The sequence below is a fragment of the Malaya genurostris genome, chromosome 3 (genome assembly GCF_030247185.1).
Source record: "Malaya genurostris strain Urasoe2022 chromosome 3, Malgen_1.1, whole genome shotgun sequence".
In the NCBI taxonomy this organism is placed as follows: Eukaryota; Metazoa; Arthropoda; class Insecta; order Diptera; family Culicidae; genus Malaya; species Malaya genurostris.
In genome coordinates this window covers 303,316,651-303,335,586 of record NC_080572.1, presented here as the reverse complement: position 1 = coordinate 303,335,586, position 18,936 = coordinate 303,316,651, and the positions used below count along the sequence as shown (strand labels likewise).

Sequence of the window (18,936 nt, the reverse complement as noted above, 5' to 3'; positions counted from 1 at the left end):
TTCCCTGTGACAAGGTGAAATTACGAAATAAGGAATTTCAGTTGTTCCGTAGAACAAGAACGCAGGGCACGTGGGGATTCCAAAATGCTTTAGCAAATCAAACCACCGTTTTAGTGTAGTTCAATTTTAGCTTTAAGCTGTAATTTATTTTTAATTTAGATTAAGTTTTAGTAAATAAATTGTAATTTTACTCACACAAATCGGTATGGCTTTATAATTTTGCGCAGTCTCCCGCCCCTAGTGTAAACTTCTAGCTCTATGAAAGGAAAATGTAGGTTAGAATTGAATTTTTACATAAGTTTCAATTACTTACAATAGTCTTTAAGATAGATTAAATCTACCAATAAGTTTTAACTATGTTCTAAGTTTAAACTAAATTTTAAATATTGTAACTTTTAATTACTTTTAATATTAGGTTTAGCTTTTAATTCTTCACAGAGATAGCTTTTAATACTCGTGTTCGGTTCTATAGTATGTTCACATTAGCGCTGATATCAAGTGATATACGAATATACTCGATATCCGATGATATCATGTGCAATATCACTTGATATCCCATACAATTTAATGTCAACGCGTATTATCATTTTGGCATGATATCCGGGATATCATGTACGATATCATGTCGAGTTGTCAAAAATCTCAACTAGCAACACGGATAATGGCATTGAACGCACTCATTTATTAACGTCACTTTGAGTGTGACAATGAACAATCATTATAATTTTGATTTTATCATAGAATATTGGTGTTCGGAGATCGATAAATGCGAAACTTTCATTATTGATTGAATTGTAGGAGAGAAAAGCAATATTATTGGTCTTTCTTCTAATGGGAACATTCAATATGACAATTTGATTGTCAAACGATATCATTTCGATCATATGTGAACACTTCGACATGATATGCATATCATCTCGGTATATCAAGTGATATCAGCGATATGTGAACATAGTATTAGATTAAACAATTTCTGACAGTTCTTTTCGCTACACGCTTAATAATTTCCCGCCCCTCGCTTCGTTAATTGTTTCATCGATAACAGTGCTGCCAGTTTCAACATCAGTCGAATTTCAATTCTTATTATTTCTTCGATCTAATTAAAATCTGTGAATTTGGCTAAAAAGATTGTTTAAAATGTGATAAATTGAAATAATCGCACCTCAGAATCGCCTGAAAACTTTGCTTGGTTATAATTTTCTTGAAAATGGCAAGTCTAATACCTTATGATCAAAAAAGAACCGGAATTTTCATTTTAAAATTCCCGCGCTTATCCAATCGGTAAATTTTTATTCTCTCAACGTTGACAACACTTTTATACACATTCTATCAAATTTTGACGCATATCGTACGATTAGTTTTCGTTTGGCGTCTATACAAAGAAGTTGATAAATTTTCGTGTGGCGAAAAATTTTGTGTGTTGGCTCACACACAGACTGGATTGATTTTGCACAGTGCTCTTCGAAGACGAGCGATCGTTGGTCACTTACTATCAATGGCAACCATTATCTATAATCAGCTATGATAACCGATTTTTTGAATGCCGATTGTTATTAGGTCAGAGCCGAATGTAAGTCAAAGTTTGTAGATTCAAGTAATTTATGTATCAGTGCTTACACGTAGAAATGCATAAATAGTACATTGAAGCCGTATGTGAGAGTCGATTTTTTCCAGATCTTATCGTTTCATGCAATTCAAAGACATTTGACATACAAAATCTATTCCCTCTCGCCCCATTGGGATAAAATGTTCAAAATTTGACCGCCGCACAGTGGTTCGAATCAATAAAAACGTGGACATAAATCAGTAGCTGCCAAACCGTTCTTTTAATGCATATTGTTGCTTTGAAGAAATTATTTACAAATATATACCGCGTAATTTGATCCTATCATTAATTATTCATGGCCTACTTTGACAAAAAATGTAACCATAACTTTTTTTCTGAAGAGATAGAAATTTTTTTTCTTCTACAAAGTTTTAGAACTATTAAAAATAATTTACTTTGTCAAATATACCAAAAGTCTAGGTCGCACCGTTTCGGATATACAAAGCGTTTTTATGGCAACCCCCTTAAAATCAGTTTTTATTCATAAATTGTTTCGAGTTATTTTGTTATGCATACTTTGTTTGGAATAATTGTAGAATTTATTAAATTGCATATTTTTGTTGAAGATAGTGCATAGGTTTGTTCTTTCCTGGCAAAGTTATGCAACATTTCACCTTTTTTTTTACCTAGGATAAAACCTTGCACCGAAGCGAAATATGCAACTTCATGCAGCTGATTTTTACAAAATTTGTAGGAAAAGATGTGCCCAATATCATACCATTTTTTAAATATGTGTTGAAGTTTTGATAATTTTTCGGATTTTCAATAATTAAAACTAAATTTGAAAAGGCCTAAAATTGCATCTAGTTCCACTTAGATTTATTCTAATATTGTCAATTGGAAAAAGTAATAAAATAAATATCGCAACAATTTGCTTAAGTTGCGCGTGCAAGCATGAACTTGTTTATGCGTGTTTACGCGCGTCCAGACTGGTAGTCGGAAGAAGGATAGAAATATCTTTCATATATTTGCATACATGCATAGCATGTATAGTAATAATCCATGGGGCATTTCACACAAAGCCTTTTTTCAACAGCAGTTTATTGAATGAAAAAAGTTAAAAATTAATAAACAAATAAAAAAAATCCAAACTTGGGCACGAGGAAAAACAGCCGTGAAAAAACGATGACAGATGTTTTTGTAGACTCCTAGTAGCGTCTGACCCACTGATTTCGAATATTTATTACAAACCTATCAAAACTGGAAAGAATTTGTCATTAGGTTGTGAAAAGTATTGGGAAAAGTTACTCATTTAAATGCTAACTTTGTAGTAGATACTTAGGTAATAGAGATAAATTCTACGTAGGTAAATCCAAAAAAACTGTTTTTAAAATAAAGCGAATATCTCAAAAAAAAAAATTTTTTTTTACATTATTCATATCTTCAGCAAAAATGCTTGAAATGTTTTTTTTTTCTTTGAAATGAGATAGAAAAAAAATTTTTTTTCGTCAAAAACAAAATTATTTTTATTTCGAAATCGAAAGCTTAACAAAAATTAAGGTGTTACTTTCAAAAAAAGCGTTATATAATTTTGAAAAACTTCTTCGAAGACACGTTAGCTCTTAAAAATCAGTGAAAGTCAGTACAGACTTGTGACCGTCTTTTACGAGTTTTGGACCACTGTGCGCCCTCTGTTTCTTAACCATTCATGGTTTCAGCATGGCCATAGTGAAAGGTTTTCTAGGTAAGAAGTAAAATTATGCATAAATTTTCCAGAAAAGAATAAACTTATGCATTAGCTTCTACAAAATTATGAAATTTTATATTTTCCACAATTATTCTAAACGAAGTATGTCTAAAAAAATAACTCGAAACAAGTTATGACTAGAAAACTAGTTTTAAGGGGGTTGCCATAATTCAGTAATTAAAACTAACTTTGAAAAGACCTAAAAAAAAAGTTCCACCGAGTTCCACTTAGATTTTTTTATGATATTGGGCACATCTTTTCCTACAAATTTTGTAAAAATCAGCTGCATGAAGTTGCATATTTCGCTTCGGTGCAAGGTTTTATCCTAGGTAAAAAAAGGTGAAATGTTGCATAACTTTGCCAGGAAAGAACAAACCTATGCACTATCTTCAACAAAAATATGCAATTTTATAAATTCTACAATTATTCCAAACAAAGTATGCATAACAAAATAACTCGAAACAATTTATGAATAAAAAATTGATTTTAAGGGGGTTGCCATAAAAACGCTTTGTATATCCGAAACGGTGCGACCTAGACTTTTGGTATATTTGACAAAGTAAATTATTTTTAATAGTTCTAAAACTTTGTAGAAGAAAAAAAATTTCTATCTCTTCAGAAAAAAAGTTATGGTTACATTTTTTGTCAAAGTAGGCCATGAACAATTAATGATAGGATCAAATTACGCGGTATATATTTGTAAATAATTTCTTCAAAGCAACTATATGCATTAAAAGAACGGTTTGGCAGCTACTGATTTATGTCCACGTTTTTATTGATTCGTACCACTGTGCGCCGGGCAGCACTACTTACCCACATCCGATTTTGCTCATATATTGCAGAGGGAGGTTTTGTGAGGTGCCTCAACTTCTTAGCACTACCGCTTTACGAAATGTACACATCGATGTATAGCATAAACTGAATCTGTGTTGTGTTCTTCGAATCAGAGCAGAATGGTGATTGACGGAAAGAAAGAAATGAGCACAATGTTAAAATTAAAACATTTATTTTTAGTGTTCAACCTTCCACTCTAATCACTTTGTCGGTCATCTATTGTTACTTTGCTGGTATATATTCGAAAAAAAAACGAGGCTTTGCCATCGATACAGTTTGCCTGCAATACATGGTCATTGAAAATGGAACGACTGAAGCATGCTCGCCGATTCTGTGTGTGTCTGTGTGTTTACAAAGTCACCCCATTTGACGGCATCGCATAGCTTGTTACCGGTTTGTGTTTCATATTCTCTTGTTAACACGCACTGCCGGAGCTAACCGCTAGCGTTTGAGTCAATGAACTTTTGCTGTAGATGATTTTATTTCTTCACCGATCCACTTAAGTGCGTACGATTTAATCCAGATGTGTTCGATTGAACATGATGAAAAAAAACCCGGTGCAAATTCTGCTAGATTGACGCTCGGCAGGTGAACGTTTCACTTCGGGTCAGGTCGATTGCACTTGATTTGTTCCGATAACATGGAAACCGTATACCGAGCATTGGGGGGTAATGGGGTTGTGGATCGAAAAGTTCAATACTGTGCAGACCTACTTATGGAACGGTATGAAACAGACGATGGAAATTCTTAGTCGATTCATGACAACATTTTCAAATGTTCAAATCAGCATATGGCCGTTTTTTTAGTTCTCTTTCGCTAATATTACATAATTAAAAATGTTGTCAAAGGTGAATGGATTATTGCAGATCTGTACAACGAAATTCTTGTTTGGATTAGAGGTAATAAGTAAAAAAGTGACTGGACTAATTAGATGACGGTTGGTAATTTTTCCCTAGTTAACAGATTTTTTTTATTTGAATCAAACACTAGCAAACATTTCTGTATTTTTACGACTTCTATTCCATATCCATACGCGTGTTAATAAATACATCTTTTACAATGGTTTAACCACCATTTTAGATATTCTGGTATACTTCTAAGCGAACACAAATGTTGCGTAATTTCATTAAAACTGAGTACGTTTATCACAAATTTAAGTATTGTGAATTGAAGCTAACTGGCCAAAAAATCAAGTCTAAAAAGGCGGGTGGGTAATGTCAGAGACATAACTGGATGTCGTGAATACGAAAACAACTGACATGTTCCTTAACACTCCCGAATGTCAATTAGTTGATCAATTGTATGAATTATGCAAGCATTCCCCTTTTCCACATTTTTCACAAAAACAAAGAAGCCTTCACTTGATCTAGATTACTGTGAATTTCACACAGCAAAAAGTGTACAAATCTAACCAAACTGTTCTAGATTTGCACTAAACTGAGGATTTTCTAGCAAGAAATCCTAATAGTTCTTTGGAAAACTTTTAGAGCCACCGTTGCTTTTTCACCAATGCAAATGACTGGCAGCTGTGACGTAATCGCTCTTGTCGGAAGCGAAACTAGCTTTGCAAACGACACAAAATACATCTGCTCGCAGTGGCGATAGAATCCAAACTGGTCCAATTTTTGTTGAAAGGTTTGTTTTTACCTGATTGCGTTTGTAGCTTTTTCACTAATGGGCGGTCCTAACGGCTATAAAAATAGCAGTATATAGAATTTAAATTTCGATTATTTCATTTCGGATTTGCATTTCATTGAAAGAAACTATCCGGATGCTGTACGGGATTCATTCCTGCCTTTCAGAAGGACCAAATTGTGGAACTCACTACGATATTAAACACTGTTTGGAACATTTTCTCGAACGATTTGTTGTACAGCAGCAGATATTTTGTTCTCTTCCTCAGAACGCGTTCTGATTGGCTGGTGTTGACATGGGTCAAATGAGACAGGTTTTCAATAGTGTACGATTGAAATACTTCAATGCTTTTGCTATACACGTTTAAGTTGAAAAATTGCGATTCTATTGGTAGTTAGATTATATAAATCCTTTCACAAATCACTAAGCTATGAGCTTTAAAAATACGAGAAAGGCAAACGCGCCTTATGAATTATCCTCTTTGATACTCGTTTATAAAAAAAACAATTCAGAAATGTTTAATTTTGAATTATTTGAGTTTATGTCAAACAACTAACTGAATATTTTATCATAAAATTGTGATCATATGTAGCAAAAATTATGTTGGTTCGTTAGATACAACAAAAGATATTCACGATCAAAAACTTATCACTTTCTCAGAGGGTAAATTTTGAAAAGGCACCCCATAGTAAAGTAAGTCGTATTCGCGACAAAAATACCCCATCTTGCAATGTATAAACAATTGGTAGGAAACATAATCACCTATCTTGGGACAAAATTCAATCTCAGTTCGCTTTCACATTTCATCCAAGTCAATCGATAAAACAAAACCGCTTACGTTCGGGACGAAATAAACCAAGTACAGTATTGTGTAGTGAACAATAGAACGACCTCGAAATGAGTGAACCAAACGAACAAAAGCTACCGCCGACACGAAAGAATACAATTGTTGTTGACTTCAGGCAGTGCAAAATTCGACCTTCGATACGAGAACTTGAAGGTTTGCTAAAGGAGCAAATGCATCTTGAAATGAAACGTGTAGATTTACTTCAATGCAATAAGACAAATAATGTTATTTACATCCAGTTTTATAAAGAGTTGCATGCAATTCAATTCACAAAAGAAAATAACAAGGTGCACTATGTGGAGCACGAGAACATTAAGTACAACATTCCAGTATATATGGAAGATAGTGCTATAGAAGTGCGTGTGCATGATCTTTCCTCAAGCGTCACCGATTCATATATTCGCAAAACTATGTCCCAATACGGAGAGATTCTCTCTATCGAAATAGAAAAGTGGAAGAATTTTTTCCCCGGTATTCTAAATGGCGTACGTTTGTTACGCATGCACTTGAGGAGGCCTATACCTTCTTATGTGACATTCGGTCAGGATACAAGAATCCCGTGCAAATCACTTGTTACCTATGACAATCAGATGGCCACATGCCAATATTGCCAAAAAGCTGTTCACTACGGTAAGCCATGTGATAAACTGGACAAGGAGACAACTACACCAAAGGACAACGGTGCTTCCTTCACACCAATCCCAAGCAACCCCAGTACACCTGTGACAGCCGCCAACAACAATGAAGCATCCCCTTCAACGAAACCATCAGTATCCTCTATAGAACAAAGTACACCGGCTGCAGTTAACAACTTACCCTCCAACCAACCAGCAATTGCAACCAATGTACAACAAGGTGCATCTACAGCAACTAGCAACGAAATCAACAACAATACCACGGCAATGGATGACGAGACGAACCACGAACGAAGTGCCCCTCAATCCTCGTAGGAGGGAAATGGAAGCTCCTCTCCCCCTAGAAAAGGGGTGACAACGAGATCCAACTCAAAAACAAATTTATTTAAAAAATCGGCTCAATCGGCCACGTAAAGCTTGTACGCAAATAGGCCTGAATAAAAATATCTTTTAAATAAAAAAAAATTCAATCAAAATTGAAAATGTTTTTGTTTGTAGATCATTTTTTTTCAATTTTAGTCATTTTTTTCAGTGTAGGACTCAAAATTTCTTCAGCGTTTTTAATCGAAAATTTGTCTGATTTTGTGAAAATCAACACTTTTTTGTAGGAATTGTCGTTTTTCCACTATAAATGTATGAAAAACTTTTTTTAATCCACCTAGTGGTGTAATGATGCTTTTCTCATACTACGCATACGTCACATCCAAAAACATCACTAGAAGATTCTGTCAAGTTTCTTTTTTTTGAAACTTGAATAAAATCAAAAACTTTCTTCGGTATAAACTACCATCACCTTTTCAGTTTGTAAACAGTTATCATGTCAAGTTAATAAAGATTTAAATGTGGCAACCCTGCACGTTATACAACATTGAACAAAGCACGCTGTGTGCTGGACGGGTACGTTTCCTTCATGTTCCGTACCAGCACGTACCGATTTTGCATCATTTTGTATGACAGCTTGAAAGATTTGATACTCATTCCCCTATAATTTCGGAACCGGAAGTCGGAACTGGATGAAATTGCACAGTATTTTTTAAGACAATGAGAGCTTGAATTTGAATCATGATTTGTGAAAATTGGTTCAACCGTTGCAGAGAAAACGAAGTGAGTTCCGTTTTTAGAGCTTTTCTTCACTATTACCGATGCGTTCGGAAGCAGAAATCGGGGACTAGAATTTCCATAGTAGATTTATATATCCACCAAATAACAAGGTCTGTCAACTAGATGAATTCAACAGTAAATTTTATAAAAATGTGCACCTCGTTTCGCCATCGCTTGTAAAAAAATCCTCATGAAAATGAAAATTTTTACTAATCTCACTGTAATACTGAAACCGGAAATCGGATCTGGATCAACTTTTTGGGGACTGTTTAAAGATCCTTTCATTTGCTTCTTAGTTTGTAAAACTCGGTTGAGAAATTTCCGAGAAAATTGAATGCGCATTTTCTCATAGATTTGCCATCATATTGCCTTGTAATTCCGGAACCGGAAGTCGGATAAAGATAAAATTCAATAGCGATCTATGGGACCATAAGACATTTCATTTAAATCTGGGTTTGTGAAAATCGGTTCAGCATTCTCTGAGAAAATCGAGTGACATTATTTGTTACATACACACATACATACACACATACACACATACATACACACATACACACAGACATTTGCTCAGTCCGTCGAGCTGAGTTGAATGGTATATGACAGTCGAATGTCCGGGCCTCGGTTCAAAAGTCGGTTTTCACAGTGATTTTATATGAGAAAGGCAAAAAGGGGAAACAATTGACCCATTTCAAAAGACAGTCTAGATTAGAATATTTTAAATTAAAAGTACGCAAAGTTGGTTTTTTATCACAAAATCTACATATCCAGAAAGTTTCATTCAAATCTGAGAGGATGCTGCCAACATTTGTTCGAGTTGACGCGAAATTCGTCAGAAGAGACCAGATTTTTCGGTACGGCACTGTCGTTAGAATAATAAAAATCTCCAAATTTTGTGCATACTTTCAAGCACCGACAAGATATGAAGTCGTTCAAGGTGAAAACTGTACCGAACCGTACTGATAAACAAAATGCGACGGTCAAACCCCGGGCCTTTATGTCTTGGAAGAGCAGCTTCCCTCAATATTTATTACCATGCAACGGAACGGTATAGAGGAGCATTTCAGAACGAAGAAAAGTACCAAGTTTCTCAAGAAAAAAATATAGTTTGACAGGCAATATGCATCTGTGGTCGAGCAACCCAAAGTTTCATCGCTACCGGAACGGTAAAAAAAGAAAATTACCGTGAAAAATGCCTAAAGAAGCAATTGTTACCAATACTGCGCAGTCACGATGCTGGCCTCGCTATTCTGGCTTTATTTGGCATCTTGTCACTACGCCGAAGATATTATTAAAATTTAAAGAGCTTTTTTTTGTAGGTCGATTTTAGATTTTGAAAGTCAATTTTTTTCAGCGTAGGACTCAATAAAGATTTTCTGATTTCGTAAAAATCACTGGTACAAACCTTTTTTGTAGCATTTGTCTTGTTTTTTTTTCACTAACAGTTCGGCTGAAAAGTTCGTATCGTTTAATAGAAACAAAATTTTTTGAAATTTCGTCCTTCAAAAGCTCTAATAACGCTATATAATAGTCACTGTTGATGGTTTCTCCCTTTTCAAGGTAGTCGATGAAAATTATACCATGCGAATCCCAAAATACAGACGCCATAACCTTACCGGCCGATTGTTGAGTCTTTCCACGCTTTGGGTTCGGTTCATCGCGGGCAGTCCACTCAACTCACTGTCGATTGGACTCCGGAGTGAAGTGATGGAGCCATGTTTCGTCCATTGTTATATATCGACGAAAAAAATCGGTTTTATTTCGATATAACAGCTCCAAACACTGCTCAGAATCATCAATTCGTTGTTGTTTTTGATCGATTGTGAGCTCACGCGGCACCCATTTTGCACAAAGCTTTCTCATATCCAAATATTCGTGAATAATATGTCCAACACGTTCCTTTGATATCTTTAGGGTGTCAGCTATCTCGATCAACTTCACTTTACGGTCATTGAAAATCATTTTGTGGATTTTTTTCACGTTTTCATCGGTAACAGCCTCTTTTGGAGGTCTGGATAACACTCATTAAGCCATTTTTTGGTATCGGCGGCACTTTTTTTTCATTAAAAAGTAGTGTTTCATCAACACACGAAATTCTTTTTTTTTTTCATTTTTTTCACAATAACAAAAGTAGCTTCACTCAAAATGCAATATCTCACAAACTAATAATCAGACAGCTGTCAAATTTATTCACGTATCTTTTGAAGGTTGGTACTAACTGAAAATGGTATGGATTAAATTCTAGTGGCGCCCTCTCATAGAAACGATACGAACTTTTCAGCCGATCTGTTATATCTATTTGAACACAAATAGGTTAAACAAGTTTGACCGTCTTCAAAAGACAGTGAGGATAAATTTAGATAAAAGTGGCTTCTTATGACAAAATCTACATATCCAGAAAGTTTCATTCAAATCTGAGAGCGTGCTGCCAACATTTGTTCGAGTTGTCAGATTTAGTCAGAAGAGACCAGATATTTTGGTACGTACTAGAAAAATAAAAATGTCTCCAACTTCCGTGCATACTTCCAAGCACCGGCAAGATATGAAGTCGTTCAAGGTGAAAACTGTACCGAACCGTACTGATAAACAAAATGCGACGATCAAACCCCGAAATGCCTGACCATGCAATGGAACGGTGTATAGAAGCATTTCAGAACGAAAAAAAGTCTTAAGTTTCTCAAGAAAAAATATTTGGTTTGGCAGGCAGCATGCAGCTGTGGTCTAGCAAGCCAAAGCTTGATCGCTACCGGAACGGTAAAAAAAAGAAATTACCGTGAAAAATGCCTAAAGAAGCGATTGTTACCAATTCTGCGCAGCCACGATGCTGGCCTCACTATTCTGGCCTGTTTTGGCATATTGTCACTACGCCAAACATTTTTTGTAATGATATGAAGCGAATGACGTCGATATTCTGCCGAAAGAGGCGAATTCAGGTCGGAGTTGTGATTAATTGAACGGTATTGAGCTCTGGTAAAGAAAGAGCTATCTCAATATAAATTATAGACTATAGAACAACTTCGAAAATCTTTGACAAAAGCAGTTAAATCGGTTGCAGAGAAGTCTCTGCAAACCCTAATGGCTGGAGAAAATTCAAAAGTTCGTAGTTTTTTCATGCAGCCTAATTAAGTAACTGTAATTAGTTTTAAGATGGTTGACAATGCGCAATCAAATGAATAAAAAATGCATTTTGGATTGAACGAAAAGCACACTTTATTTTTAATTTTCAAATTTGATCTGTCCAGATTTTGTCGCAAACAAGCCTTATTGAATTTGACAAGTAAAGATCATTTGCGGGGAGTGTTGATTCATCGCATTGTTTTAAGAAAAAAAATGCTGCTAAATCTATCGAATTCTTGTTGAGGCTTACAGGGAACATTTGGACTTGTGAACATTGATAAGACTGATTTTAAAATGGGGATTTCAGTTTCAATGACAAAGAACGCACAGATCAAGCCAAACAAAAAAAAATTATGATACCAAATTGCAAGGATTGTTTCACGAAGACACCCTAATTTAAAAACAAATAGCCAAGAGGTTAAACGAGAAACACCAACTAGCCACAGGGATGATTGAGAAGGTGAGAAAATGGATTTCTCATGAGCTGAATGATAATCAGCATGCAAGGCGAAAAAAGGTGATCGAATTTTTGGCTATCTCTGGTTGAAACAATATGAATCGGCCAGTATAAGCCGAAATTTGTTCCCGTTTGGAACGTCAGGAAGCATTTCGCACTTCTGTGTAAACTATATACGTGTATTGTAAATAGCAATAACTTTTTGTCTGCTTAGCGGTTTATGTTGAACTGCAGGTGGCATAACTGTTCAATATAAACTGTTTTGGACTGACTAGTCTAAATTTGACAAAGCTTATGAGACAAAGAGTTTTTATACTGGATTTTGACGGAAGATGAGTTAACCCTGGCCAACCATCGGCATAAACATTGAATCAAGGATTACTCGAAAAAATGGCCAGAATGCTTTGCAAGACATAATAAAATCAGTTTGCCACACGACAATGCCCCCCACATGGAGCAAAAGTGGTCAAAATATCATTGCCTTCAACTTATATGGAAACTTTTGTTCCACCCACCATACTATCTAGATTTGCTCCCGTCCGACTATAATTTGTTTTCACCAATGTCTCACGCACTTAACGAGCAGCACTTTACCAGTTATGAAGATGCGTACAGTTCATTCGGCGAACTATTCGTGAGTTGGCGGAAAGATAAAAAAAACGCATAACTTTCAAAGGCAAGTACTTCGAATAAACCTATTATTTTCAATCTACTGGTTATTACTGATATAGAAATAACCTGTAGGCAAACACTCGTAATGATTCAGGTGGTTTGTAAAAGTGCGACAGTTACGATGTGAAACTTTCTTTCGAACGTTCAATTTCTCCAGTTGATCGAACGCAAAGGTTTTTGCGAGATCGAAACCTGTTGTAATCATCCAACATTCCTTCTTCACTTTTATGATGAGGAGAGCTCTTTTTTATCGTTTAAATTACGTGATCGTCGGCCATGATGATGGAAAAAGTTGAAATATTACTCAGAATGACGCATTTGGCAGTTGGTTTGCCTTTCACCGGTGATCATAAATTGATATCGACTATAGCAGCCAACTATTCAATCATAACTGGCAATAGAGTAATCGCCAGCTGAGAACAACTATTCAATTTAGTGGAAGCACATTCTACAACACTTGCACCATTCCAAGTGCCCATAAAACCCGTTTCAGTATCGCAACTCACAGTCGACTAGCCATGCCATTGACCAATTCACCCAAATTAATAGCACCCTGAAAGCAGTTACGGGTAGTTTTAAAACACTTTAAGCAACAACAACAAAAAGTGCCTGATCATTTTCAAACAATACAGTAATATGATCGTGGTTGGCTATGACAAGTACTTGAAAAAAAGATCCGTGGGTGTGGGTCGTATCACAGTAGGCGTTTGAACTTGACATTGAAAAGTTAGGGTGTTGTGTGCCTATCGAATATAATTGTTGTGTAGCACTGGACAGAGAACAAGTTTGGGAAGCACATAACCGGACCCCAGATAGAAAACGCTGAACAAAGCGGACCACGTTATTTCATGTCGAATTACCGAAGAATGACGTAGGAAAATGTTATTTCCTATCGAACATTGGAGCATTGGAGGGTGTTAATTGAGCAGCTTTGATGGCAGTGTGAAGATTTGTCAACTGTAATTCATGTTTTGTTACGAAAACCTGTTTGACATTATCTACTGAGGACACTCATATGCGTGGCTTTAGTTGTTGAAGTTCGTTGTAGGTTTCTTGTTCTGTTAACAAGTAGAGTTTAATGTTTTGTAAACGCTTGTAAATTGTTTCAGTTGAAGCTTCTTGGTTTTAAAAAGAACACTTACCATTTTTTAGACTTTACTATGGAGCGCCTTTTCAAAATTCAATCTGTACAAAAATGGGCAGAACTTAATCGTGAATATCTCTCGAACGCAGCAGCATAATTTTTTCTCCATAGAATCGAAAATTTAATCAGTAATTTATAGTATTTTTTTAGTTGTATGAGATAACCACAAATGACTCGAAATTGTAGTTTTCTAAAGTGTTTGGTATGAACGAGCATTAAGGTGTAATTCAGTGCCAGAATAAGGTGCGCTAAATTTCAACTGCATAAATTGAACGAATCATCGCACAAAGCGTATCGCGCAAAACCGACACGACCCGTTTTGTTCGCTAGTAAAACAAGCACAAACTATGTATGGTTTCAAACTTTTTAATTGACAATTGTGCATGTTATTTGAGACGGTCAATTTAGTCATTTAATTAATAATCAAAGTGCTCTTGCCTTTGTTCGCCTGAATTCTGAATTTAATTTTTTTGGTACAGAATTTAGTTTCAGAATTTAGATCTAGATTACAGGTTCAACATTTAAAACTAAGACTCTGGAACCGAATCCTAATTCTGGGTTCTGGAACTAAATTTTTGAAACTGGTTTCTTGAATAAATCTTTGAACTATATTTAATTTCTTAATTTATGTTCGGAACTCGAATCTAAAACTCTGATTTTGGGTTTCAACATCAGAATTCAAGAACAAAATTCAGGACATGAGTTTGAGATCTGGATTCTGGAACCAATTGTTAGATATGAATTCCGAACCTAAGTTTTGGAACTGACTTCTGAACCAGAACGCCTGAGTTTAGTGCGTCATTTAGTTCCTGAATTTCAAGAACTCAAGCTCAGAATTCAGACCTGCTGCATGCTGGAACTAAATTCAGAACCTGGCTTCTGGAACCAGAATATGAAACTGAATTCAGTTTCATTATTCAAGTTCGGAATTCAACTTCAGAATTCAGTTCTAGAACGAAATTCTGAAACTGCATTCTGGAAATGAGTTCAGTTCCAGAATTTTAAAACTAAATTCATTCATTCAATTCTTGTTTTGAATTCTGAACGTTTCTGTGGTAGAATATGTTTGACATCAATGACTTATGCTTTAGTATGGTTCGTTGCATTTCTGAAACTGAAGCAAGCAGTTAAAGTTTCAGAATTCACACAATCAATCAATTAATACGAACAACTACACTGAGGTCTCTTTTGCGCGGGGGATAAGTACCGCGTAATAAAACCGCGCAAAAAAATCACGTGACTCCGGAAATCCGCGTAAAACAACCGCTTAACTAAAGAAATGTTTTTTTATGCCAAATATATTACAAATGCAAAAAACGTAACACAAAAAATTTTTTTTTTGAAAAAAATTGACTTTTGGACTTGAAAAACTTTTTAGATTTTCGAAATCGAAATTTTTTATGCCAAAAAGAATTGCATGAAAAGTTGAGATATGGTGTAATTAAGTGGCGTTACAAGGCAACATTTACATTTACATTGTAACAGTTCGTTAAAAGTGAAAACTAAACATCGAGGAATTGATATTCGATTGTGTTTTTTTTCATTACAATGAAATATCGATATACTTTTAGATGGGATTTTTTAAATTAACTTATTTCGTATCATCGTACAATAGAAGATATCCGCTCGCACATCGAGCAAATCTGTCAATAATGTCATCAATAAAACCGCTTCGACGTTGCAACTGAGACAGCCAAGAATACCACATTATTTTTTTTTAATTTGTGTTCGAACCAAAAGTCAGTCTGAGCAAAGGTCCCGACCTTTTAAACGCTCCGGAGGACATTTTGTTTTCCCTAGAAAGCTGTAGACTTTTAGGGGTCTATTATTAGTCTGTGATTGGTATCAGAAATCTGTGAAAATCTTTGTCATTTTTAAAACCTGTGCAGCATATTGAGAATCTGTGAAACTCAGATTAATCTGTGAACCTGTCATTTCTGGAGACAGCAATTTGTTTTCAACTGCCATAAGCATAAGCCACTGAAGCCTCTTCTGAAGGTGTGCATACAGAGTCAAACTTAAGAGAACAACAAATCTCAGAGCTGAGCTGAGCTGATTAATTCCCTCTCTTTTTGAATCTGTGCAGTATCTCATAAGCACGGAAAAGATACTAAAGGTCTATTCGCACTTGGCCAATCAGACCGACCCGACATTCATTTTTTTTCCTCTTCGGTTTTGATCGGTGTGCGCATACAATGCAAAAAAAGTCAGAGAGGGTGCCCATACTAGAATGCGGAACATGCAGTTAATTCCTTCCATTTCACTCGGTTGTGCAGTCCACGAGGTGCACATAAGGACGAGACGCCACTAGTGTAATTTCAAATATTTTTTTTTGATAAAAAGTACTTTAGGACTTAGACCGCATAACTTCGGCAATCCTTGCAGAAAAATAAAATCGCGTAGCTCCGAAAATTCGTTTAAAAACAAATCTCAGTGTACTATTATTCGGAAGTGCAAAAGAAGTATATCAGATTTATTCGTATTCGCGTCATCCAGTTATGTCTCTGACATTATCCATCCGCTTTTTTTTTTGTTTTCAGTCAATCTTAAGCACTACTACCTGGCAGCGGCTTACAGACAAAATATTTTCCACGTGTTTGAATTATATATTCAACTAACTTTAGTCCGGGACTCAGGGAGTTTTTAAACATAGATTTTGCGTAAATCGCTTGTCACCTACAAAAGTCAACTGGCAGCATGTCAATATTGTTCACTACGATAAGCCTTATGATATATTGGACAAGATGATAGGCTTTTTAGTCACTAGTACATTAAAACAAATATTTTTGCTTCATCGCTATTGATCGGGTTCTTCTTCAGCTTTTCAATACAGTTTCTCTAAAAAAGGCACCAATCAATAGCGTTGCAACGCTGGGCATTAAAACAAATTATTCGTTTAATTCATAAGTGGTTGAAAAGTTGATCATAACAAAATGTACAAAGTAATCCAGTCGATAGACTTCTAAATAAAAAAAAATAACACAATGAAAATCACTTCTCCACATAACGGACCAATAGCCAAACAGTCGAATATAGTTTCCTTTTAGACTTTTTATTGTTCACAAAGAATTACAGATGTGTTCACGGTTTGGATCGGATTTTAGTAATTGAGAAATTACTTATTGATAATCTTTTTCCGCTAAAAATAATTCGTTGTATACAAACGGCATCCAACACAGATTTTTTTATTATTCATATATTGTTTTTTATTTCAGACTCTGATCAATATGGCATACTGTTGTCTGGTTTTGCTTGGAAAATCAATCCAGAAAGTGGTTTTCGGTGAACTGCGCATCTCTGAACAGCAGGTAAGCAAAACAATTTCTTAGATAAAATCTTGTAAATCATCTGGTCATTGTCTCACCATTTTGACGCATTGTGCACGCTCCATATGACCTAGAAAGCTATCCCGTTCAATATATCGTACTACCTGGAATCAAAAGTCCCGGGTCTCTCGCAGAAAAGACGTGAATAGTTTCAAACCCGTGTATATTTTTATTGAGAACAAGCCTCTACATATCCTAATACCAAATTTCATGACCAACTATCCACTAGTGTTTGAATAGCAGCTGATCGTGTCCGACGAGCTCTAGTTTTCATCCCGATATGGAAAAAGACGAGTTTCGTGTCCTCCGTATTCTCCAGACCTGGCCCCCAGGGACTATTATCTATTTCTAAAGCTAAAGAGCTGAGGACATTGCTGAAATGGAAGCCAATAAAAATGTTGGAAGACCGATAGGTCAAGTGTAATGCTCTAGATGCAGATTATACTGAAGAATAAAAAAATGTTTAACGGTAAATAATCGACTTTTTCTTTGTTAGGGTTGGGACTTCTTTTTCCATGTAGTACCTAAACAATGTTTCTTTTAAATACTAGTTAGAAAATTTTGACATTTTAGCTACTAACGAGACCAGCACTTGCTACGAAAGCAGCTTTTTGTTTTAAGCTTGTTAGAGCTTGATGATCGGGATACTACGTATACCAAAGAATGGTAGCTACAGACTGTTCGCGTGTGATAGGAATTCGTAGAGAGTTTCCATCATTTTCATGACGATCAATATTTGTCATAGAGTTATAACTCTCTACAAGCTAAAGGCTGATTTTTCGCTTTACTAATTCCGTTGGTCTGATTTTTCTAAACTGTAATCTTTTTTTATGTAATGTAAAAATGATTACAAATTTGTGATTCAAAATACAGGTCGTTTCTACCTACTACTTTTGTCTATGTTCCTGGTAGCATGTGGATTATGTGATGGAAAAATTGCGACTTTGATCCAAGTATCAATCCATAGTCGGAAAGAGCAGCATCCGGAGAGTAATGCGGGCTGAACAAAATCTCTCGTTAGAGCCATTCAAAAGGTTTTCCGAACGCTTTTGTGATGTGGACTCCAGCAATATTATGCGAAAAATGATTTTTTCGTGCTTCCATTCGTACCATGGCCAGTTTTTCTACCGTGCTCCGTCTTGTTTCTTCATAGTCGACATTACAATCACAACTTGCAACTTGAATTAAAAACAAATACAACAAACTTTCCGCTAATGACAAGAGCTCGGCTCAGAAACTGTTATTTTCAATTTAAAATAATTTCATTATGGAAATAGTGCCTTCTATGTTTTGATGCCATATTGTTAACAGAGACAGACCTTAGCAAAATATATTAAATTGTTCAACAATTTATATCGAACAGCAACTACACTGAGGTCTCTTTTTACGCGGGGAATACGTATCGCGCAAACAAATTGCGTTACTTCGGAAATCCGTGTAAAAAACAGCAAATCTAAAATATCGAAAAATCATAGAAATGATACTAAAATCTATGATATTTGGCATTGTGTAATATAAAAACAATTCTTTTTTTTAGGAAAACCCACTTTGAGACTTTTTTTTGATGCCATATCTTAGAAATGCATGAAACGTTGAGATATGGTGTAATATCAGACAAAAAAAAAAAAAAAGAACTTTGGGACTTAGAGAATTTGAGACCGCAAAATCCGCGTAGAAAAAAAAAACGCAAAGTCGAAGAATTTTTTTTATCACAAATGTTTTAGAAATTCATGAAACGTTCAGATCTATTGCAATAAAAAAAACTTAAAAAGAATCGACATTGGGACTTGGACAAATTTTGAGATTTCCGAGATCGAAATTTTTTTAATGACAAATGTCTTAGAATTGCAGGAAACATTGAGACATGGTGTAATCTCA

The 18,936-nt window shown here is 35.4% G+C and overlaps 1 protein-coding gene across 1 annotated transcript in view; it reads left to right on the top strand.

Annotated features, from left to right (window-relative positions):
- The window catches only part of LOC131434970 (E3 ubiquitin-protein ligase AMFR-like), a 92,862-nt gene that overhangs the window by 28,023 nt on the left and 45,903 nt on the right, over positions 1 to 18,936 (top strand). The window contains exon 3 of the mRNA XM_058602350.1: positions 16,948 to 17,040. Coding sequence (XP_058458333.1) covers positions 16,948 to 17,040 — 93 coding nt within the window. The remainder of the gene's footprint in view (positions 1 to 16,947; positions 17,041 to 18,936) is intronic.